The 25079-nt window shown below is 36.2% G+C and overlaps 1 protein-coding gene across 1 annotated transcript in view; it reads left to right on the forward strand.

The window, feature by feature from the left end:
* Window positions 1–24471, forward strand: part of BRIP1 (BRCA1 interacting helicase 1) — a 194077-nt gene extending 169606 nt beyond the window's left edge. The window contains exons 18-20 of the mRNA XM_061142691.1: window positions 16437–16519; window positions 21043–21270; window positions 22809–24471. Of these exons, the coding sequence (XP_060998674.1) occupies window positions 16437–16519; window positions 21043–21270; window positions 22809–23443 (946 nt within the window). The 3' untranslated portion in view covers window positions 23444–24471. The remainder of the gene's footprint in view (window positions 1–16436; window positions 16520–21042; window positions 21271–22808) is intronic.
* The last annotated feature ends 608 nt before the right edge of the window (window positions 24472–25079 follow it).

Consider the following 25079-nt stretch of genomic DNA (forward strand, 5'->3'; position numbering starts at 1 on the left):
CTATTATAACATATATCTCATTATATTGGAATAGCCTGTTTATATATCTGTCTCCTTCCCTGAACATGTATTAGACATTTTTACGTTCTTAGCAACTGTCTCATCTTGGGGCATAGATACAAAGTATGTACTTGTTGAATTAGTGAAAAATGCCAGGTTCAGTGCTTTTCCAGCTATACCGTATTGACCAGAGAGTTTGTAGGGCTTTGAAACATACTTTTCAAGAATTTCAGAAAAGCTTGTGTTTATAATATTGATATATAATACTATAGTTTCATTATTTCATTAATTAAAAATTGACAGACTGTTATTTTACTGATATTTAGAGAAATAGAATCAACAAGTAGCAACTTACTACAAAGAAACATCCACTAAAAAATCAAGTGAATGTTTTACATCATATGGTAAAATTCATAATGTGTATTGATTGACATAAAAGGTGCTTATACTAAGGCACTGTTCTTATAAAAGATTTGTCTAGAAGGACTAAAATAAGCAGAAACAAATTGAGTTTAAAAAATGTTATCTTTTTTTTAAGCCCACATGGGACTCTTAGCGTATTTGAAGTAATATAAGCCCATGAAATGTAATAACAGCTTTCAGGAATGTACCAGATGGTTTTGTGACCAGGTTACAACTGCACTATAAGTTTCCTAACGGTTCTGCTTTACTGAAGTATAATCTTTGTCTCAAGTGGGCATAATTCATTTGAGCAAGGCAGTATGAAAACAATGGGAAAAAGAAAAGGTGAAACCTTTTTCTCTGAACTATTTTGTTAACTTAATGCCTTTTTGTTATAGAACACTTTAAACTTAAACCAAAGTGGGACCATGATAGAATGGCACCCTGACTTTACATTGATTTTCAACACTGTTTTATAAAATGGCGTAGGTGTTATATAACAATTGACAGTATCCATCTTCCTATCCTGCCCTTCCAATTTTTTGGTTGGTCTGATGCCTCGGAACCTATGGACTACTTTAAAATATCACAAAAGAGTATCATATAAAATTTAGATTTTTAAAGTCCCCATGGAGAAATCAAACATTTATATCAATTTTCACCCCCTCTCAAAATCCCATGATGGTATAGGAATAAAAATGTCAAATCTATAGACATGAAAAGAGTGGGAGAAGAGACAGCAACAGATGAACTGTCAATAAGTTTTGAACACAGAAAAACAGATGAATGATTGAATGACTTAACAGGCAAGAGAAAGCTGAAATTTAAATCTATAGTTATGAAAGCTAATAAGATCTTCCAGATTCAAGCATAGAAATACTTAGGACTTGGAGCTATTCTAGAACTGGTTACATGTTAGTATAAGAAGTAGTTAGACAGCCTGCTCCATCCAGGTTTACTCTCTGGATATAATGAACTAGAGAGTCTATATATTCTTTAGCTGTGGGTACAGCTAAGAAGGGGTTAAAGATGGGGGTAAGAAAAGTCTACCTACTGAATGTGAGAACTCTATTCTCTTTTTCTCACTCAGCTGACAATGTTATATCTTCAAGGCAGGAAAGTGCAGTATTCTTTTCTAAGACAGGTGACAACCCTGTCTTATGTTGGTCTGATGCCTTGGAACCTATGGATTGCTTTAAAATATCACAAGAGACTATCAGAAGGTGGAAGTCCTTGTAGCTGGAAGAACTTGTAGAAAACAGAAACAGTGTAATAGAACAGGGGTTGGCAAACTATAACAGGCCAGACAAGAATGTTTTATGTTTTTCAGGCTACATACAGTCTGCATCCATATTCTTTTTTGTTTTTTATTTTTTAACCTTTAAAATGTAAATACCATTCCTAGATTGTAGGCTATACAAAAATATGATGTGGGCCAGATTTCCTCTGTGGACTGTAGTTTGCCAACCCTGGGACAAAAGGAAACTTTCTAAATTTCTATTAGTAATATCCAAAGAGAGGTAAGACAGTGCCTCCATAAAACAAGAATGGAAAATAAGAAAAAGCTCCTAGACATTAATATGGTAGCAACAGATTTTAAATGTAGAATTGGATTTAGGAGGGAGAAATTAGAATTTCCCACATCCAAAAATCAAAGAGAAATAGGAAAGAACTAGAAAATTAGAGGAGCAGTATGCAAGAACCAACTTCTGATAAATAGGAGCTCTATATGAAGAAACTGGAGAAAATAGAGAAATATGTCAAAGAAATAATTCAAGAAAAATGCTCAGAATTGAAGAACGTAGTTTCCTGATGAAAAGACACACTCAAGCACTCAAGTAAAGGGGAAGAGCTACAAAGCACCTCACTATGCAGTTTCAAAGTACCTAAGGTAAAGAAAAGGTCCTAAAACCATCCAGAGAGAAAAAGGCAACTCTCATACAAAAGATGTGGAGTCTAAATTGAAACAGACTTCTTAAAAGCAACACCAGAAGCCAGAAGACTGTTGAAAATTATCTTCAACTATCTGAGGGAAATTTTTGATTTGCAATTTATGTTCTAAGCAACCCCCAAATGATCAATAAACTGTAAGACAAAATAAAGCCTTCAGTGTTAAAGGACCTGAAACTTTTGCTTCAAATGCACAGTTTCTCAGTATTCTACTGAAAGATATGCTTTATCAAAGAAGAGAAAATTCAGAAAGAGGAATACCAAAGATGCAGGAAACTGGAGTTCCAACCCAGAAAAGTGGAATTCCCAAAACAAGAAAGAAGGTTCTGGGATGAATCTGTGCGGCAGTCCCATAGTAGGTAGTCTAGATTGGTTTTTGAGGATGGAAGGTTTGCCCATATTGAAAAAAATTCTTATAGCTGTGACAAAGTGGGAATTAATTAATGATAGAAAACAGAAAATTAAGCAAGAACGGGGAGAAGGAGAGTTAGTAACTCTAAGACAGACAAAAACATACGAGAAAGGGAATGTAATCATAGTCCATCATGTAATTTCATCTATACATGATAAGCCACTGAATATTGATTTACAAAATAATTGTGATATAACTGTACTAGAAGATTGGAGAGGAGTGAAGTTATCAGTAATATGAAATAAGTGTCTTCTATAGGAAGAATCTGTACATAATTTTAGTGGTTAAAAACCAAGACAGATGACCACAAGAACTATCTAAGGTATTTTAAATTAATTGTTTATGAGATTGGGAACTGAAGATGTGGTATGAGTAGGCAAAAGAGAATTCTGTTTTTATTAAAACTATTATAATATTATAAAACTGTTTGACTTTTATACTGTGCTTGTGTATTTCATTAAAAATTAAAATTTACAAGCTAAAATTAACTTTTTACAGTGTCTGGAGGTTTCAATTCTAGATAAGATGGAATAAGTGCATTCTATACTGCTTTTAAAACCTGGATAAAATATGTAGAGCTGCTATTTGAGTACTATGAAGAGTAAATCATACTAGACAGATTGATAATTTGAATTCTGATCTTCCCCAGTGAACTGGTTGGAATAACTATATTAATATCAGGACAAAGTAGAATTCAGAACAAAGAAAATTACAGGGGTGCTGAAAGGAAAATAGCATAATGGTCAAACGGTCACTTATCAAAAAAGGCATAACAATCCTAATTGTGTATTCACCTAAAAATAGAACCTCAAAATAAATGACACAAAAGCTGACATCTGAATAGAGAAATAGACAAATCCACAAGTAAAGAGGAGACTTTAAAATTCCTCTTTCAATAATACTGGGTTGGTCAAAAATTTCATAAGATGTGTTGGAAAAATCTGAATGAACTTTTTGGCCAACCCAATAGCTAGCAGTAAGAAACAGAAAACCAATAAGGAGATAAAAGATTTAAACAATGTTGTTAACCAACTAGATCAAATTGACATTATAGAGTACTCCACCCAACAACAGAAGAAACAACCTAAAGAACATGTACCAATGTAGACAATGTCCTGGGTGACAAAGTTAAAAGTTGTTTTGAAGATTTGAAAGCAATTAATAGAATTATCTCTAAGGGAGTTGAAGAGGTTGAAGTTGGTATATAAAGCCATTTTAAATATGATCAAAGAACTAAGAAAATTATGTCTAAAGAACTATAAGAAACTATGGGAATGATGTTTCACCAAGTGAAGAATATCAATAATTAGAATTTTTTTTTTTTTAAAAAAGAACCTAATGGAAATTCTGGAGTTCAAATGTACAATAAGTGAAATTAAAAATTTATTAGAGGGACTCACCAGCAGTTTTGAGCAGAGAGAAGACAGAATTGATTTCTAGTATGAGGAAGAGATAGAAGAAGAATGAAGAATAATTAAGATAGCCTCAGAAACCTGTACAACCACATCAAGAATACCAACATACACATAAAAAGAGTCTTAGGGGGAGAAAAGAGAGAGAAGGGAACAGAAAGATTTTTTTGAAGAAATAATGGCTGGAAACTTCACAAATTTGGTGAAAAACACTGATCTCCACATCTCAGAAAAGCAGAAAACTCCAAGTGGTTTGAACTCAAAAGAGATCCATACATCAGAATGTTGTGATCGAACTATCAGAAGACAAAAAGAGAATCTAGAAAACAGCAAAAGAAAAACCATATACAGGATCTTTTAAATTAGCAGATCTTTTACTGAACACTATGGAAAGGAGGCAGTAAATTGAGATATTTAAAGTGCTGAAAGAAAAAGACCCTCAATGGAATCTATAACTGGCAAAATTATACTTCAGAGGTTAAGGAGGAAGTAGAACGCTTACTCCTTGGAAGGAAAGTTATGATCAACCTAGACAGCATATTAAAAAGCAGAGACATTACTTTGCCAACAAAGGTCCGTCTAGTCAAAGCTATGGTTTTTCCAGTAGTCATGTATGGATATGAGAGTGGGATTGTGAAGAAAGCTAAGCGCCAAAGAATTGATGCTTTTGAACTGTGGTGTTGGAGAAGACTCTTGAGAGTCCCTTGGACTGCAAAGAGATCCAACCAGTCCATCCTAAAGGAGATCAGTCCTGGGTGTTCATTGGAAGGACTGATGCTGAAGCTGAAACTCCAATACTTTGGCCACCTGATGTGAAGAGCTGACTCACTGGAAAAGACCCTGATGCTGGGAAAGATTGAGGGCAGGAGGAGAAGGGGACAACAGAGGATGAGATGGTTGGATGGCATCACTGACTCAGTGGACATGGGTTTGGGTGGACTCCGGGAGTTGGTGATGGCAGGGAGGCCTGGCATGCTGCGGTTCATGGGGTCGCAAAGAGTCAGACACGACTGAATGACTGAACTGAACTGAACTGAGAACATTTCCAAACAAAAACCAAGAGAATTAATCTTTGGAAATCTTAATTGTACAAGAAGCACTAAAAGGAGTCTCTTTCTTGCTACATGAAAGGACACTAATCTGTAACTTATATCCACATGAAGAAATAAGGATCTGTTATTTCATAGGTAAATATAAAAAACAATATAAGTATATTTTGGTAGCTATTTTTTCTCCTATTTCATTTTGAGAGCAACTGCATAAAGCAGTAATTTTATGTCTGTGGTAATAAGCATGGGTCTTGGGGGTCCCCAAAACCACCCTTAGGTTTAGTTATTCACCAGGAGCAGTGATAGATTCAGCAAATATCTGTATGCACACCTAAGATTTGTCACAGTGAAAGGATACAAAGCAAAAACAGCAAAGAGAAGGCACATAGGCAAAGCTCCAGGGGAAGTCAGGCACAATCTTCCAAGTGTCTTCTCTCAGTGGAGTCATACAGGGCACTCTTAGATTCCCAGCAATGAATTGGGGTAACCTGTGTGAAATAATTGCCAACCAGGAGAGCTTGTTAAAGACTCAGCACCCAGTGTTTTTATTTGGACTGGTCATATAGGCAGTCTCTGGCTAATACTTTACCAAAGTCTAGACTCTCAGAAGAAAAGCACATGTTTGGCATTAACCTTATTTTTGCACAGACAATTTAGACACAGTGAGACTTTCTTATCAGTTTGTGATTGGAACCTTCCTAAAATCTAAAAGCCAACCAAGGGCTGCTTTTGTATGCAGACATTTTTAGAGATAAGCAACTTGGCCTGCTGTACTCACTTTTCTGCACAGGTGTAATGTTTAAAGATAAAATTTAAATTAAAGTAATAACACAGAGTGAGGGGGGAAGAAACTTATTACAGGAGCAGTGTTTGTGTATACTATTGAAATTAAGTTCATATCAATCCAAATTAGATTTTTATAAATTAAGGTGTTTATTAAAATTCTCAAGAATTATACAAAAAAAGATCATAATGACATGGATAACCACAGTGGTGTGATCACTCACCTTGGGTCAGACATCCTGGAGTATGAAGTCAAGTGGGCCCTAGGAAGCATTACTGCAAAGCTAGTGGAGGTGATGGAATTCCAGCTGAGCTATTTCAAATCCCAAAAGATGATGCTGTTAAAATGCTGCACTCAGTATGTCAGCAAATTTGGAAAACTGAGCAAGTGGCAACAGGACAGAAAAGGTCAGTTTTCATTACCATCCCAAAGAAGGAAGGTGCCAAAGAATGTTCAGATTACTACACAGTTGTGCTCATTTTGCATGCTAGTAAGGTAATGCTCAAAATCCTTCAAGCTAGATTTTTGCAGTATGTGAGCTGAGAGCTACAAGCCGGGTTTAGAACAGGTAAAGGAACCAGAAATCAAATTACCAACATTTGTTGGATCACAGAGAAAGCAAGAGAATTCCAGAAAAACTTCTGCTTCATTGACTATGTGAAAGCCTTTGACTATGTGGATCACAACAAACTATGGAAAATTCTTAAAGAGGTAAGTACCAGACCACCTTACCTGTCTCCTGGGAAACCTGTATACAGGTCAAGAAGCAACACTTAGAACCTCACATGAAACAACTCACTGGTTCGAAATTAGGAAAGGAGTATAACAAGGCTGTATATTGTTGGCATGTTTATTTAACTCTGTGCAGAGTACATCATGGGAAATCTTGGCCTGGATGAATGAAAAGATGGAATCAGGATTGCCGGGAGAAATATCAACAATCTCAGATAATACAAATGATACTACTCTAATGGAAGAAAGTGAAGAGGAATTAAAGAGCCTCTTGATGAGGGTGAGATTGAAAAAGCTGGCTTAAGACTCAATTTTCAAAAAACTTAGATCAAAAAACTTTCGAAAAACTAAGATCATGGCATCCTGTCTCACCACTTCATGGCAAATAAAAGAGGAAAAAGTAGAAGCAGTGACAGATTTTATTTTCTTGGGCTCCAAAATCACTGTGGATGGTAACTGCAGCCATGAAATTAAAAAATGTTTGCTCCTTGGAAGGAACCCTATGACCAACCTAGACATCATATTAAAAAGCAGAGACAGGGACCCATGGACCATGGGGAGTGCATCTGTCCTCTGCAGGGGCCGCGGGTTAGGAAAAGTGTCTCAGCTGCTCCTGCAGAGAGTGTTTCCAGGAGACCAAGGAGAACCATCAGGAGCTGAAAATGCCAAAACTGAGATGAAGCCCTGAGACTTTGGAGTGGGAGCACTGACTCGAAGACCCTAGACTACCAGAGAAAACTAACCCTAGAGAATAACAAGTAGTTAGAACCCACACTAAGGAAACCACTTGCATACAAGATCTGGCATCACCCAACCACCAGTAGCACTCTGCAGGACACCTTATCTAAACAACAAACAAAAATACAAACCCAATCATCAGCAAACAGGATTACCACCCACTCAGCCTTGACCATCAGAGGAAAAACAAACAAGCGGAAAAAAAAAAAAAAAAACAGCACAAATCTGACCCTATGCAAAGCTTACACAAACCACTGGACCAACCTTAGAAGGGCAGAAACCAAAAGGAAGAAAAAATTCAATCTTGAAGCCTGGGAAAAGGAGACCTCAAACACAATAAGTTTAAAAAAAAAATAAGGAAAAGGCAGGGAAATACTACACAAATGAAGGAACAAATTAGAAACACAGAAGTTCAAATAAATGAAGGTAAAATAGGCAAACTACCTGTAAAAGAATTCAGAATAATGATAGTAAAGATGATCAAAAACCTTGAAAACAAAATGGAGAAAATGCAAGAATCAATTAACAAAGACCTAGAAGAATTAAAGAATAAATATACAAACAACACAATTACTGAAATTAAAAATACTCTGGAAGGAATCAACAGCAGAATATCTGAAGCAGAAGAATGATTCAGTGAGCTGGAAGATAAAATGGTGAAAATAACTTTTGAAGAGCAGAATAAAGTAAAAAGAATGAAAAGAACTGAGGATAGTCTCAGAGACCTCTGGGACAATATCAAACACACCAACATCAAATTATAGGGGTCCCAGAAGAAGAAAAGAAAAAGGGTATGAGAAAATTTTTGAAGAGATTATAGTTGAAAATTTCCCAAACATGGAAAAGGAAATAGTCAGTCAAGTATAAGAGGCACAAAGAGTCCCATACAGGATAAACCCAAGGAGAAACATGCCAGTTCAGTTCAATTCAGTTGCTCAGTCATGTCTGACTCTGTGTCCCCATGGACTGCAGCATACCAGGCTTCCCTGTCCATCACCAACTTCCAGAGCCTACTCAAACTCATGTCCATCATGTTGGTGATGCCATCCAACCATCTCATCCTCTGTCGTCCCCTTCTCCTCCCCCTTCCATCTTTCCCAGCACCAGGGCCTTATCAAATGAGTCAGTTCTTTCCATCAGGTGGCCAAAGTATTGGAGTTTCAGCTTCAGCATCAGTCCTTCCAATGAATATTCAAGACTGATCTCCTTTAGGATGGACTGGCTGGATCTCCTTGCAGTCCAAGGGACTCTCAAGAGTCTTCTCCAACACCACAGTTCAAAAGCATTAATTCATCGGCACTCAGCTTTCTTTGTAGTCCAACTCTCCTGTCCGTACATGACTACTGGAAAAACCATAGCTTTGACTAGATGGACCTTTGTTGGCAAAGCAATGTCTCTGCTTTTTAATATGCTGTCTAGGTTGGTCATAGCTTTTCTTCCAAGGAGCAGGTGTCTTTTAATTTCATGACTGCAGTCACCATCTGCAGTGATTTTGGAGCCCAAAAAAATAGTCTCTTACTGTTTCCACTGTTTCCCCATCTATTTGCCATGAAGTGATGGGACCAGATGCTATGATCTTAGTTTTCTGAATGTTGAGTTTTAAGCCAACTTTTTCATTCACCTCTTTCACTTTCTTCAAGAGGCTCTTTAATGCTTTGCTTTCTGCCATAAGGGTGGTGTCATCTGTGTATCATACTAACAAAGACTAAATACAAAGAAAAAATATTAAAAGCAGCAAGAGAAAAGCAACAAGTAACATACAAGGGAAAACCCCATACATTTAACAACTGATCTTTCAGCAGAAACTCTGCAGGCAGGAAGGGGGTGGCAGGATATATTTAAAGTACTGAAAGGGAAAAATTCTACAATGAAGAATCCTTAGCCAGCAACGATCTCATTCAAAATTGATGGAGAAATAAAAAGCTTTTCAAACAAGTGAAAGTTAAGAGAATTCACTACCACCAAACCAGCTTTACAACAAATGTTAAAGGGATTTATGTAGTCAAGAAATATAAGAGATGGAAAAAGATCTACAAAATCAACCCCAAACAATTAAGAAAATGGCAGTAGGAACATACATATCAATAATTACTTTAAATGGATTAAAAGCTCCAACCAAAAGATACAGACTGGCTGAATGGATACAAAAACAAGACCCATATATATGCTGTCTACAGGAAACCCACTTCAGACCTAAAGACACATGTAGACTGAAAATGAGATGATGGAAAAATACATTCCATGCAAATGGGAAGCAAAAGAAAGCTGGAGTAGCAATCCTCATATCAGACAAAATAGACCTTAAGATAAAGAATATTGCAAGAGATATGGAAGGACACTACATAATGTTCAAGGGATCAATTCAAGAGGAAGACATAACAATTGTAAATATCTACACACCCAACATGCTGCTGCTGCTAAGTCGCTTCAGTCATGTCCGACTCTGTGCGACCCCACAGAAGGCAGCCCACCAGGCTCTGCCATCCCTGGGATTCTCCAGGCAAGAACACTGGAGTGGGTTGCCATTTCCTTCTCCAATGCGTGAAAGTGAAGTCACTCTGTCATGTCTGACTCTTCGTGACCCCATGGACTGCAGCCTACCAGGCCCCTCCTTCCATGGGATTTTCCAGGCAAGAGTACTGGAGTGGGTTGCCATTGCCTTCTCCAACATAGGAGCACCTCAATACATAAGACAAACACCAGCAGACATAAAAGGAGAAATTGACAGTAGCACAATAACAGTAGCATACTTTAGCACCCCGCTCATACCAATGGACAGATCATCAAAACAAAATTAATAAGGAAACACAAATCTTAAATGATAACATTAGATGAGATGGATCTCATTGATATCTTCAGGATATTCCATCCAAATGCAGAAGAATACACCTTCTTCTCAAGTGCACATGGAATATTCTCCAGGATAGACCACATCTTGGGTCACAAATCAAACGTCAGTAAATTTAAGAAAATTGAAATGGTATCAAACATCTTCTACCACAACACTATGAGATAGATATCAATTACAAGAAAAAAGCTGTAAGAAGCACAAACACATGGAGATTAAACAACATGTTTCTAAATAATTAACAGGTTACTGAAGAAATCAAAAGGAAAATCAGAAAATTTCTAGAAAAAAATAACCATGAAAACACAACAACTCAAAACCTATGGGATGAAGGAAAAGCAGTTCTAAGAGGGACATTTACAGCAATACAATCCTACCTCAAGAAACAACAGAAGCATCCCATAGATGATCTAACTTTACACCTAAAACAACTGGAGAAAGAAGAACCAAAAACCCCCAAAATTAGTAGAAGCAAAGAAATCATAAAGATCTGAGCAGAGATAAATGAAAAATGAAAGAAACAGAGGTAAAGATTAATAAAACTAAAAGCTGGTTCTTTGAGAAGATAAACCAAATTGGCAAACATTTGGCTAGACTTATCAAGAAAAAGAAGAATCAAATCAACAGAATTGGAAATGAAAAAGGAGAGGTTACAACAGACAATGCAGAAATACAAAAAATTTTAAGAGACTACTAGGAACAACTATATGGCAATAAAATGGATAACCTGGAAGAAATGGATGGATTCTTTGAAAAGTATAACATTCCAAGACTGAACCAGGAAGAAATAGAAATTATGAACAACCCAATTACAAGCAGTTAAATTGAAGCTGTGATAAAAAATCTCCCAAAAAACAAAAGCCCAGGACCAGATGGCTTCACAGCGGAATTCTATCAACATTTAGAGAAGAGCTAATGCCTATCCTTCTAAAACTCTTTCGAAAAATTACAGAGGAAGGAACACTTCCAAACTCATTCTACGAGGCCACCATCATCCTGATACCAAAACCAGATAAAGACAACACAAAAAAAGAAAACTACAGGCCAGTATCACTGATAAACATAGATGCAAAAATCCTCAACAAAATTTTAGCAAACACAATTCAGCAGCACATCAAAAAGCTCATACACCATGATCAAGTGGGGTTTATTCCAGGAATGCAAGGATTCTTCAATGTTCACAAATCAATCAATGTGATTTACCATATTAACAAATTGAAAGATAAAAATCATATGATCATCTCAATAGATGCAGAAAAAGCCTTTGACAAAATTTAACACCCATTTATGATTAAAACTCTTCAAAAAGTGGGCACAGAAGGAACCTACCGCAACATAGTAAAGGCCATATATGATAAGCCTACAGCAAACATTATTCTCAATGGTGAAAAACTGAAAGCATTCCCTCTAAGATCAGGAACAAGACCAGGGTGTCCACTTGACCACTATTATTCAACATAGTTCTGGAAGTCCTAGCTACAGCAGTTAGAGAAGAAAAATAAAAGGAATCCAGATTGGAAAAGAAAAAGTAAAGCTCTCACTGTTTGCAGATGACATGATAGTGTACATAGGAAACCCTAAAGATAGAATCAGAAAATTACTATAGCTAGTCAGTGAATTTAGCAAAGTTGCAGGATACAAAATCAATACACAGAAATCACTTGAATTTCTATATTACTAACAATGAAAAATCAGAAAGAAGAATTAAGGAATCAATCCCATTCACCATTGCAACAAAAAGAAATTAAATAAATAGAAAACAACTTACCTAAGGAGACAAAAGAACTGTACACAGAAAATTTTAAGACACTAATGAAAGAAGTCAAAGATGACATAAACAGATGGAGAGAGATCTTCCATGTTCCTGGGTAGGAAGAATCAATATTGTGAAAATGACTTTATTACCAAATGCAGTCTACAGATTTAATGTGATCCTATCAAAATACCAATGACATTTTTCACAGAACTAGAACAAAAAATTTCACAATTCATATGGAAACACAAGATCCCCAAATAGCCAAAGCAGTCTTAAGAAAGAAAAATGGAGCTGGAGGAATCAACCTTCCTGATTTCAGATTATACTACAAAGCTACAGTCATCAAGACAGTATGGTCCTGGCACAAAAACAGAAATACAGACCAATGGAACAAGATAGAAAGCCCAGAAATAAACCCATGCACCTATGGGTACCTTATTTTTGACAAAGGAGGCAAGAATATACAATGGGGCAAAGACAGCATCTTCAATTAATGGTGTTGGAAAAACTGGGACAACTACATGTAAAAGAATGAAATTAGAATACTTCCTAACACCATACACAAAGATTAAACTCAAAATGGATTAAAGACCTAAATGTAAGACCAGAAAGTACAAACTTCTTAGAGGAAAACATAGGCAGAACAGTTGATGACATAAATCAAAGCAAAATCCTCCATGATCCACTTCCTAGAGTAACAGAAATAAAAACAAAAGTAAGCAAGTGGGACTTGATTAAACTTAAAAGCTTTGGCATAGCAAAGGAAACTGTAAGCGTGGTGAAAAGACAGCCCTCAGAATGGGAGAAAATAATAGCAAATGAAACAACTGACAGGATTAATTTCCAAAATATACAAGCAGCTCATACAACTCAATACCAGAAAAACAAACAACCCAATCAAAAAGTGAAAGGAAAAGACTGTTAGGGAAAGACCTAAACAGACATTTCTCCAAAGAAGACATACAGATGGCTAACAAACATGTGGAAAGATGCTCAACATCGCTCATTATTAGAGAAATGCAAATCAAAACTACAATGAGATATCACCTCACACCAGTCAGAATGGCCATCATCAAAAAGTCTACAAACAGTAAATGCTGGGGAGGGTGTGGAGAAAAGGGAACGCTCTTGCACTTTTGGTGGGAATGTAAATTGATACAGCCACTATGGAAGATGGTATGGAGATTCCTTAAAAAACTAGGAATAAAGCCACCATATGACCCAGCAATCCCACTCCTAGGTATATCCCCTGAGGAAACCAAAATTGAAGAAGACACATTATTCACTGCAGCACTATTTATAATAACTAGAACATGGAAGCAACCTAAATGTCCATCAACAGATGAATGGATAAAGATGTTGTACATATACACAATGGAATATTACTCAGCCATAAAAAGGAACACCTTTGAGTCAGTTCTAATGAGGTGGATGAACCTAGAATCCATTGTACAGAGTGATGTAAGTCAGAAAGAGAAAGATAAATATCGTATTCTAATGCATATATACAGAATCTAGAAAAATGGTAATGAAGAATTTTCTTACAGGGCAGCAATTTGGAAACAGACATGGAAAATAGACTTGTGGACATGGGGAGAGGGGATGAGAGGGTGAGATGTATGGAAAGAGTAACATGGAAGCTTACATTACCATGTGTAAAATAGATAGCCAACAGGGAATTTGCTCTGTGGCTCAGGAAACTCAAACAGGGGCTCTGTATCAACCTAGAGGGGTGGGACAGGGAGGGAGATGGGAGGGATGTTCAAAAGGGAGGGGATATATGTATACTTATGGCTGATTCATGCTGAGGTTTGACAGAAAACAGCAAAATTCTGTAAAGCAATTATCCTTCAATTAAAAAAAAAGCAGAGACATCACTTTGCCAACAAAAATCCATATAGTCAAAACTACATTTTTTCCAGTAGTCATGTATGGATATGAGAGTTGGACCATAAAGAAGGCTGAGCTCTAAAGAATTGATGCTTTTGAGTTGTGGTGCTGGAGAAGACTCTTGAGAGTCCCTTGAGCTTCAAGATCAAACCAGTCAACCCTAAAGGAAATCACCCTGAATACTCATTAGAAAGACTGATACTGAAGCTGAAGCTTTAATACATGGGCCACCTGATGGGAAGAACAAACTCACTGGAAAAGACCCTGCTGCTGGCAAAGATTGAGGACAGGAGGAGAAGGGGGCGACAGAGAAGAAGATTATTAGATAGCTTCTCTGACTCAATGGGCATGAATTTGAGCAAACTCTGGGATATACTAAAGGACAGGGAAGCCTGGCATGCTACATCCATGGGGTCGTAACTAGTTGGACCAACTTAGTGCCTGAACGGTAACAAATGCAAGAGAATGAAGTTAGACCCCTACCTCACACTGTATAGAAAAGTTAACTCAAAATGGATCAAGGGCTAACAAGATGTAGATTTTCTTCACCTTGGATTAGGCAAAGGTTTTTAAAATATTTCAGATCATGTGTCTGACCAGAATCTAGTTCCAGAATATATAAAGAACTCTTACAGAGTTCAGCAATAAAAAGACAGTGCAATTTTAGTTTTGACCAATAATTTAAATACATATTTCTCAAAAAAAATAGATATACACATGACCAGTATGCACATGAAAAGATGTGCAACATCATTAGTCACTCAGTTCAGTTCAGTCGCTCAGTTGTGTTCGACTCTTTGCAATCCCATGAACTGCAGCACACCAGGCCTCCCTGTCCATCACCAACTCCCAGAGCCTACCCAAACTCATTAGTCATTAGGGAAATGTAAATCAAAACCAGAGTGAAGTACCGCTTCATACCTTTTAAGGTAAATATATTGAAAAAGAGGGACAATAACAAGTGTTAATGAAGCTATGGAGAAATTGGAAATCTCATGCATGGCTAATGGAAATGTAAAACTATGCGAGTGCATTGGAAAAAAAAATGTGGCAGTTCCTCACAATTTAAACAGAGTTTCCATATGAACTAGCAATTCTATTCCTAAGTTTATACTCAAGTTTTTTTAAATGTATTTACATAAAAGCTTGTACACAAATGTATATAGCAGCATTATTCATAATAGAAGTAGAAACAATGCAAAATGGTCATTATGTATAGATAAACAAATTGTGGTATATCCATACAATGTACTATTATTCAGTAATAATATATGATACAAGGACCTTGAAAACATAATGCTAAGTGAGAGAAGCCAGACACAAAATGCCATATATTATAAGATTCTAGTTTATGAAGTGTCCAAAACAGATAAATCTAGGGCTTCCCAGGGTGGCACTAGTGATAAAGAACCCCCCTGCCAATGCAGGAGATAAGAGACACAGATTTGATCCCTGGGTCAGGAAAATCCCCTGGAGGAGGGCATGGCAATCCACTCTGGTATTCTTGCCTGGAGCATACTATGAACAGAGGAGCTTTGTGGGCTACACTTCATGGTGTCACCGAGAGTTGGACACGACTGAAGCCACTTTGCGCACACATGCGTATGAACAGAAAGTGGATCACTGGTTGTCAGGGGTTAGGGGGATTAATCCGAGTAATTCGGGGAGACTAATGGGCGTGGGGTTTCTTTTTTGGTGAGATTAAAATATTCTGTAATAGATTGTGTTATAGGTTGCAGAACCTTGTAAATGTGCTAAAGAACTACTGAATTTTAAAATGTTTAATAATTTTTAAAATAAAACAATTAGCAATTTGAGCCTCACAATCCATAAAAAGAATAATGCACCATAGCCATAGTGGTTATTTTAGGAATGAAAGAAAGGCAAGCTCAATATCTGACATTTTGCTAGTGTAATCCACCATATTAGCAGTTTAAAAAGAACAACTGCATGATTATATCAATTGGTGCAAAAATTTTTTTACTTTTTACAAACTTACTCATTTATGATAAAAACTTGTTAAATCAGAATAAAAGTTATCTACATAAAATCTACAGCTAGTATAAGGTAAAAAATATTCTGTGTATGTAAGGAAGGTTTGGAGGAAATAATTTTTATAATTTTCTTGACTTTTGAAATGGAATGCATGTAGCATTTTTGGGTATAGTAGTTGGCAAAAGTAGGGTGTTTTTAAATACACCTACTCTGGTACATTGTAGTGAGTACTTTCTATAAACCTTATTCATAATCATGACTTTGATTAAAGGACACATCATTAATTTTCTCAATCTTCTTAATCATGACTTTGATTAAAGGACACATCATTAATTTTCTCAATCTTCTTAATCATGACTTTGATTAAAGGACACATCATTAATTTTCTCAGTCTTCTCTCTGTCCCATTAGAAATTTGACTGTTTTGCACTGTTGTATTTATCTTACTTTCTCCCTATTTTTTAACAGGTGTATTCGACACAAGAATGATTGGGGGGCTCTTATTCTAGTCGATGACCGCTTCAGGAGTAACCCAAGTCGATACATATCTGGTAAGAGTCTCAGCTGGGCTTAGAGTAAGAGTTGGTAGCAAGCTTTATTATTTAATGACTTCTATTTTTAAAGACAAAGAATTGGATAGAGAATTTGAATTACTAGATCTAACATGAAAAAATTCACATTGCCTGGAAATCTAGCCTTTTAATGCCTCTATGTTTACAAAAGATCTTTAGAGAGAAGAATCTGGTTAGTTCTAATGTAGTATTAATCAATTAAGATCCTTCAGTTTCATCAGAATGTGGTTGTAATTCAATAGCATAGCAGTAATTTATTTAGCATTGTCGGGGGAAAAAAACTATTCCACAGAAATTAATTTTTCAAGAAATATTAAGTTTTTACATTTAAGCACACAAGCAATTCACTGGCTGCATAGGATTCTTCTTTCATTTTGAATTATTTGAGTTTTATTGTTGTTTGTTTAGAAATGCTTCTGTTGTTACAGAGTTTATATTAATCAGAGTTAGTATCTTCTAAAAAGAAAGAAATGCACCACTGCATACCGCAAGATGAAGTAGACGGCCGTTTTTCCCCACTCAAATGAACAAATGCTGTGTGCCTATTGTTTTCATCCAGCTGTAGCACAGTCCCTTTGAAATCAATATCAGGAATCTATGTTATTAAAGAACTGTTAGAAATACTTGCATTTTTATTGCTAGCTTTAGAGCTAAAAATTTCATACCATACTATAATATAATGAAATGACGCTAATTTTTTGTTTCAGATTAGCTATGTATATGTACTCTATTTTTTTAATTTCAGAACCTAATCATTATATCTGATTCAATATTAAAACATATCCACCTGGATTGAAGCAGGAAATGCTGCTTTATTAATCTTTTCCCCTCTTTCCCTGTAGAGCAAGCCATTGAGCTTAGGCCAAGTCATAACCAAAAGCAAGTGTTAAGTGCTTATGTTTAGTCAGCAGGTGGAGCTCAGATTCTTTCAAGTTTTCAAAAGCAAACTGACATTTTATACTGAAAAGGCTTTTTTTTAATCACATAAAGGTCAAAATGAAAGTGATAATTATAATTCTAAAATTTTTAAATTGGAAAACTTTTCATATTTTTATTTGGTATAATTATTTTCCCCAGGCAAACAAAAATCAAGAACTTTAAAGAAATGCATATTTTAAATTTCTTTTCTTTTCAAATCTAGAACTGAAATTTTTACCTCAGATTCATTGAGAGATTTTTTTTGAATTAAACATTTTTTATTATTTTCTGTAAGATTTTTATTTTTTTCTGAGACTCATGAAGAAGACTGAAATCTTATGTAGGCAGTAATAGCACAACATACAGATTCCTTTTGATGACTAATTTTTGTTTAAATTCAATTTGCATAAGAATAGATTGATAGAAAGTCTTCATTAAACAGAAAAACTAAAGGAATGTATTTGTAATGAAAGTCTAATTGTTCAAGTTGCTTGATGCCCTGTCTTATCTTCCTCTCAACTGAAAACGCCATAATGAATTTTTAAACTACTCCAAAAAATGATTATAGTTTTAGCAACATCAGCAGAGAATATTTATTTTCTTTTTTTTTTTTTTCCAATTATTTTTATTAGTTGGAGGCTAATTACTTCGCAACATTGCAGTGGGTTGTGTCATACATTGACATGAATCAGCCATGGAGTAACATGTATTCCCCATCCCGATCCCCCCTCCCACCCACCCCCCCACCCGATTCCCCTGGGTCCTCCCAGTACACCTGGCCCGAGCACCTGTCTCATGCATCCCACCTGGGCCAGTGATCTGTTTCACCATAGATAATATACATGCTGTTCTCTCGAAACATCCCACCCTCGCCTTCTCCCACAGAGTCCAAAAGTCTGTTCTGTACATCTGTGTCTCTTTTTCTGCTTTGCATATAGGGTTATCATTACCATCTTTCTAAATTCCATATATATGTGCTAGTATGCTGTCATGATCTTTATCTTTCTGGCTTACTTCACTCTGTATAATGGGCTCCAGTTTCATCCATCTCATTAGAACTGATTCAGATGAATTCTTTTTAATGGCTGAATAATATTCCATGGTGTATATGTACCACAGCTTCCTTATCCATTCGTCTGCTGATGGGCATCTAGGTTGCTTCCATGTCCTGGCTATTATAAATAGTGCTGCGATGAACATTGGGGCGCACATGTCTCTTTCAGATCTGGTTTCCTCAGTGTGTATGCCCAAGAGTGGTATTGCTGGGTCATATGGCAGTTCTATTTCCAGTTTTTTAAGAAATCTCCACACTGTTTTCCATAGCGGCTGTACTAGTTTGCATTCCCACCAACAGTGTAAGAGGGTTCCCTTTTCTCCACACCCTCTCCAGCATTTATTGCTTGTAGACTTGTGGATAGCAGCCATCCTGACTGGCGTGTAATGGTACCTCATTGTGGTTTTGATTTGCATTTCTCTGATAATGAGTGATGTGGAGCATCTTTTCATGTGTTTGTTAGCCATCTGTATGTCTTCTTTGGAGAAATGTCTGTTTAGTTCTTTGGCCCATTTTTTGATTGGGTCATTTATTTTTCTGATTATAGTTTTAGTAACATCAGCAGAGAATATTTATTTTCTAAAGTCCAAATTTCTGAATTTCATTCTGAAGTGGGTCATTGTCCAAAACACCTTATACTGTTAATATGGCTTATTTTTATGCAGTTTTCATATGTCACAGGGTCAAATCTTATCCCTTATAACTTGATTATTTATATATTAAAAATAAATATATATATTCATATAGGACATGATTTACCCATAAAATGGTGTTATTCCTTTTACCCAGAATAGTTTAATATATTTGGAATTGGGAGAAGGGAGACCCAAAAAAAAACCCTTTGAGACTGTGAAAGTGATAAAGGGTAAGTGGTTCAGTTGTGTCCAACTTTTTTGACCCCAAGTACTATAGCTTGCCAGGTTCCCCTGTTCATGTAATTCTCCAGGCAAGAATACTGGAGTGGGTAGCCATTCCCTTCTCCAGGAAATCTTCCTGACCCAGGGATCAAACCTGTCTCTCCTGCATTGCAGGCACATTCTTTTACCATATGAGTCACCAGGGAAGTCAAGAATAGCAGAGGGGGTAGCCATTCCCTTCTCCAGGGAATTTTCCCCACCCAGGGATTGAACGTGGGTCTCCTGCATTGCAGGCAGATTCTTTACCATTTGAGTACCAGGGAAGCCCAAAGTGAAAGCGTTAGTCACTCAGTTGTGTCCAACTTTTTGCAACCAGATGGACTGTAGCCTCCCAGGCCCCTCTGTCCATGGAATTCTCCAGGCAAGAATACTGGAGTGGGTAGTCATTCCCTTCTCCAGGGGATCTTCCCAACCCAGGGATCAAACTCCCAATTTATTTTTGCTCAAGGAATCAAATTTAAAAGTTGTAATAAGAGATTGTGTTGTTTACAACTTCTATTTTCTCTGCAAATAGAAGATAGGCAGTTTTTGTGGGGAATTGTAATAAAATTCCCCTCCATGGATCCCAGCCTGTTGCAGCAAAGTGGCTTGCATAACTCAAGCTGTGAGCTGTGCTGTGCAGGGCCACCCAAGACAGATGGGTCACATGGAGAGTTCTGACACAGCGTAGGTGCACCGGAGGAGGGAAGAGCAAACCGCTCCAGTATTCTTGCTGCGAGAACCCCATGAACAGTATGATAAGGCAAAAAGATAGGAGCCCCAGCGACATGAAAGACACTTGCTCCTGGGAAGGAAAACTATGGCAAACCTAGACAGCTATTAAAAAGCAAAGACATCACTTGGCCAACAAAGATCCATATAGTCAAAGGTGTGGTTTTTCCAGTAGTCATGTATGAATTTGAGACTTGGACTATCAAAAAGGCTAATTGCCAGAGAATTGATGCCTACGAATTGTGGTGCTGGAGAAGACTCTTGAGAGTTTCTTGGACTGCACGGAGATCAAACGAGTCAATCCTAAAGGAAGTCAACCCTGAATATTCATTGGAAGGACTGATGCTGAAACTGAAGCTCCAGTACTTTGGCCACCTGATGAGAAGAACCGACGCTTTGGAAAAGACCCTGATTGAGGGCAGGAGAAGAAGGGGGTGACAGAGGATGACATGATTGGATGGCATCACCAACTCAATAGACATGAGTTGGAGCAAACCCTGGGTGATGGTGAAGGACAAGGAAGCCTGGGATGCTGCAGTCCATGGGGTCACAAAGAGTCAGACACAACTTCATGACCGAATAATAACAACAATGATAAAATTAAATTTGCCTTATTCCTCTGTTATTCAGATTAACGAATAATGCATTTCCCTATCTCCATTCTACTTCTACTGCCTCTTCCTTCCATCCAGTTGACAATCACTGCATGTAAAGAGAAATGCTACTGATACAAGAGCATATTGTGCTTACGAAGGTAAAAAGGCAGGAAAATGGTTGAGAACCATTCTATATACTCTAAATTCAAAGTAGATTACTTCACCAGAGAAGTTACTTAATTGTTTTTCTTAGTATATCGTCATGAATAACCAAAGTTTCTTTGCTGGGTTTACTTTTTGCCTTAGGACTTTCTAAATGGGTTCGACAGTTGATTCAGCACCATTCAACCTTTGAGAGTGCACTGGAGTCCTTGGCTGAATTTTCCAAAAAGCACCAAAAGGTCGTTGCTGTGTCCAAAGAAGACAGAAAATCTATACAGGACAATGAGTCTACACTTGGAGTGGCTTGTTCGAAGGATAGTACCTATTTTTTAGAAGCAGCAAGCCATTTATCACCAGAATATGCTATGGAAGGTAAAGCAAAAATGTGTTTAAAATTACCATATCCTAAAATGATAATGAAAGTCCCATCTTTACCAAGAGGCATCATCTCCAAAAAGGAGAAAAGTATGAAAAGTTCTACCCATTTACATTTAGTAGAGAAATCTCATTATATTCAGTGAAATGATACTTGTTATGCTACAGATTAATGTCCTTAAATATGTTGGTTTGTAATATAAGGTGTTATCATAAAATAATGAAATAGTGTAGTGTATTGGAATGGGAACAAACTTTTGTCAGAGACCTATACTTATTTTCTGGTTTTCCACTAAGAAGCTTTGCCGCTAACTGTGACCCTCTGAGCAAGTCACTTAACATTTTGAGTCTTAATAGGAGAAGGAATATCTGCCTACCTGTCCCTCCAGGTTGGGTTGTAAAGATCTAATAAGATGATATATATCACAACTTTGTAAAGAACTGTACAAATGGTAATTTTTTCTAAAGGTGATATTAAAAACTGACCTAATTTATAGATACTTGTCTTACATGAATTATTTATTTAGAGGCGTGAAAGGCATTTATTCCAAATGATAAAAAAATAACATTTTAAAATATCAGAATATGCTAGATTAGAATATAATTTGAAAAGTTAGAATATAATTTAAATAGAGTATAATATATCAGGAGTTAGCAAATTACAGCCTATGGACCAAATTTGGCCTCTCTCTGATTTTGTTCGTAAAGTTTACTGGCATGCAGTCAGTCACTTACATATAGTACACAAGAGCAGAGTTAAGTAGTTGTATATATTACACTAGAATAGCATAATTGAGTAGTTGCAACAGATACTATATGACCCACAAAGTCTAAAATATTTATTGTCTGGCCTGTTACAGAAAAAGTTTGCTAAACTGTGTTCTAGATCATTGGATATCATTTTAATTGTTTTATTTAATATATAATAGTTGTTTAATATATCAGTTTTTAAGTATTTATTTTATAGTCTATGCTTGTATCCTAACTAAATGTTATAGTGAATTCTAGGCCATTATACTGGTAATCAGGAAACCTAGTTTCTAGTCCAGGTCTGATTACCAACCAATTTTATAACTTCAAGCAAATATCTTAGTCTTTGTGGTTGTCAGGTTCCTTTTTTTTTTTTGGTTGTCAGCTACCTTAAGGGAATTAATCTGGGTTAGTTTTTCTCAATCACTGGTTAGTGGATTTTAAAGGCATTTTTACAGCCTCTTTCCTCCTTTACTCAGCCTTCTTTCTTTTCCTTTTTACCCTTCCTTTTCTTGTTCACTTCTGAGGTCCCTGGTGTGGAATTTGATAGTTTACCAGACAGCATTATAACTTGAGCTAGGAATCACCGGAGACCTAAGATTCCTTTCAGAGTTAACATGTTGTACTCTACATTCTAAAATGGAAGTCCTGCTACTGCTTGTTAGGGGCTCTGAATTATGTATCCTATACAGTTATTTCAGTATTTCTAGCAAAAATCACTTTTAATGTAACAATTATGATGTTAGGAGCAGAAGGTTAACACTCTTATGCTCTTATATTTGTAGATGATCCAGAATTATTAGAAGAGTCTGCCCAGGCAGTAGGAGCAGAAAGAATTGTGATTTCCAGATCCACAAGCCCAACCTTCAGCAAACAAACAGACCGAGTTAGCTGGTCTGGCAGTAATTTGGGGGGACAGTATCTCACTGGTAAAATTCTGACTGGAACCCCTGTGGTTAGGTCATCAGAGGACTGTGCCTCTACTTCTTCCACTTTCAAAACAGAAAAGAAATGTGAAACAGTTTTGCCACTCACTGATAAATATGAGTCCTCATCTCTGACAGTAGACACATCATTTGGAGCATGCCCTCAATCAGAAACCATTGTTCCATCTGCAAGCGTTGATGCTACTAACCTGAATTCAGAAGATCCAGCAATTCAGTTGTCTGTAGTAAGTGAAGAAGCTGAACCTTCTGCTTCAGATACAGCTTCTGAAACAGAAGCAGATGAGTCTATCTATTTTACACCTGAACTTTATGACCCTGTAGATACAAGTGAAGAGAATGAACTAGCTGGAGCTGAGAGAGACAATAGATTGACTAATAGTTCAAACTGCATTTTAATTGAAGATCTTTTTAAAATTAAAACTACAAAGGGAGTGGATTCAGTTGGAGAAATGGAAGCTGAGGACCAAAGTTGAAAAGACTCATGCCTATTTAAGAAAGTAAAGTTGATGACCTTGGTAGTAATGTAAAAACAACTCATAAATGAACTGGAACTGGGACAATACTCAGGAAATGGATATAAAGAACTTTAAACAGTCTCCTTCCAAAAATAAAGATGTGTTCCCTGGTGTTAGGTAATAATACTTAACTGTCAAGCTATAAAAACATACCCTCATGCGTATATTCAACTATATTGTAAATGATAATTTATATATTGGATAAGTAGCATGGTTTTGGGGGACTTTTTTAGTTTGAGATATATTTTTCACTTTAATCCAAAGACTATATTATGGTTAAAAATGCAAGTTTTACTACTCTTGAGTTTTAATAAATTTTTTCTTAAAAGATATTTTCCTTCAAGAAGTTTTCCTCTGCTAAATGCTATATTGAATTAATCAGTTTGGAAGATATGTAGTTTCCTAGTGCACTTTAAATTTCACATGAATATTTGTTTTTATAGTCCTCTTCATCCATTTGTTTTCATACTGATATGTAAAAGTTAATAGCAATCTAATCCAGTCACCCATGGATCATGTTTCTCTAGATTTTACCTCAGATCAGTCTGAGATTTTTTTTTTAGAAGTCACAGTCTTCTTGAAAAGTATATTCCTATATTAAGCTGCCTAATTATAAGTAATTAAGAATTAAGAAAACTACGTGCATTTCTAATTGAAATTGTTTTTTGTTCGTTAAACCTAAATCAAGCATGTTTTAAACAAATTTATATAAAATCATAAGATACCAAATTAAGGACTCCAAATTTTCAATTCTGATTGTTTAGCTTCATTACCATTGTGGAAAATGTGATCTTTTCTAGCTGAAAGGTTTCAATTATGCAGCCAAGATAGGAAAGTTCAAATATAAATTTAATAAGTAAACCCAAACATGTAACAGTAGCTGAAAAATGTTCTGTGGTATCTCAGTAATAAGCCTTTCTGTAGATTTTGACTCTGTGTTTTTATGAATGAAGCTGTACTTCTGATTAAAAATGGTTATAAAAGAAGCTTTTCTCTGACATCATTCCAAAAATACATTGACCAATCTTTTCCAAGAAACATCTGTTATTCAGTAGACATTTAGGCTTCTTGTGAGTGATTTGAATTGAAATATTATGAGTTGTTCAAGTTGTGAATGTGTTTCATTATTTTCAAGTCAAAATTCTCTGAAGTCAGGTATCTTTTTATTTGGGACAGTGATTTATTTTATATGAATATATTTACTTTCATTTCAATGGCATTTAGATTGAATACAGCTTAATTGTTTCTATAGCATTGGATGTTACAACTCTGAGCATAATTCAAAGAAATTTAAATGGATAATTTACCAGTTAAAGATCATATCTGTAGATTGGGATATATTCAGTCCCATCTAATATTAGATTTTTTTCTCAGGTGATCAGTAAAAAGTTTCAAACACTGGATTAGAAGGTAATTTCTAAATTGTTTTGAATGGGTGAAATCATTTGTCCTCTTTCGCGTAGTTTTTAATCCACAGATAAAGGGTAGGGTGATAGTAGGAAAAGTGCCAGGTGGAAGGCAAGAGACTTGGGCTCCATTCTTGGCTCTGCCACTAAAATTTGCCAAGTCATGCCCTTTGGGGAATTAGTTTCAT

This window comes from Dama dama, chromosome 5 (assembly GCF_033118175.1).
Source record: "Dama dama isolate Ldn47 chromosome 5, ASM3311817v1, whole genome shotgun sequence".
Taxonomy (NCBI): domain Eukaryota; kingdom Metazoa; phylum Chordata; class Mammalia; order Artiodactyla; family Cervidae; genus Dama; species Dama dama.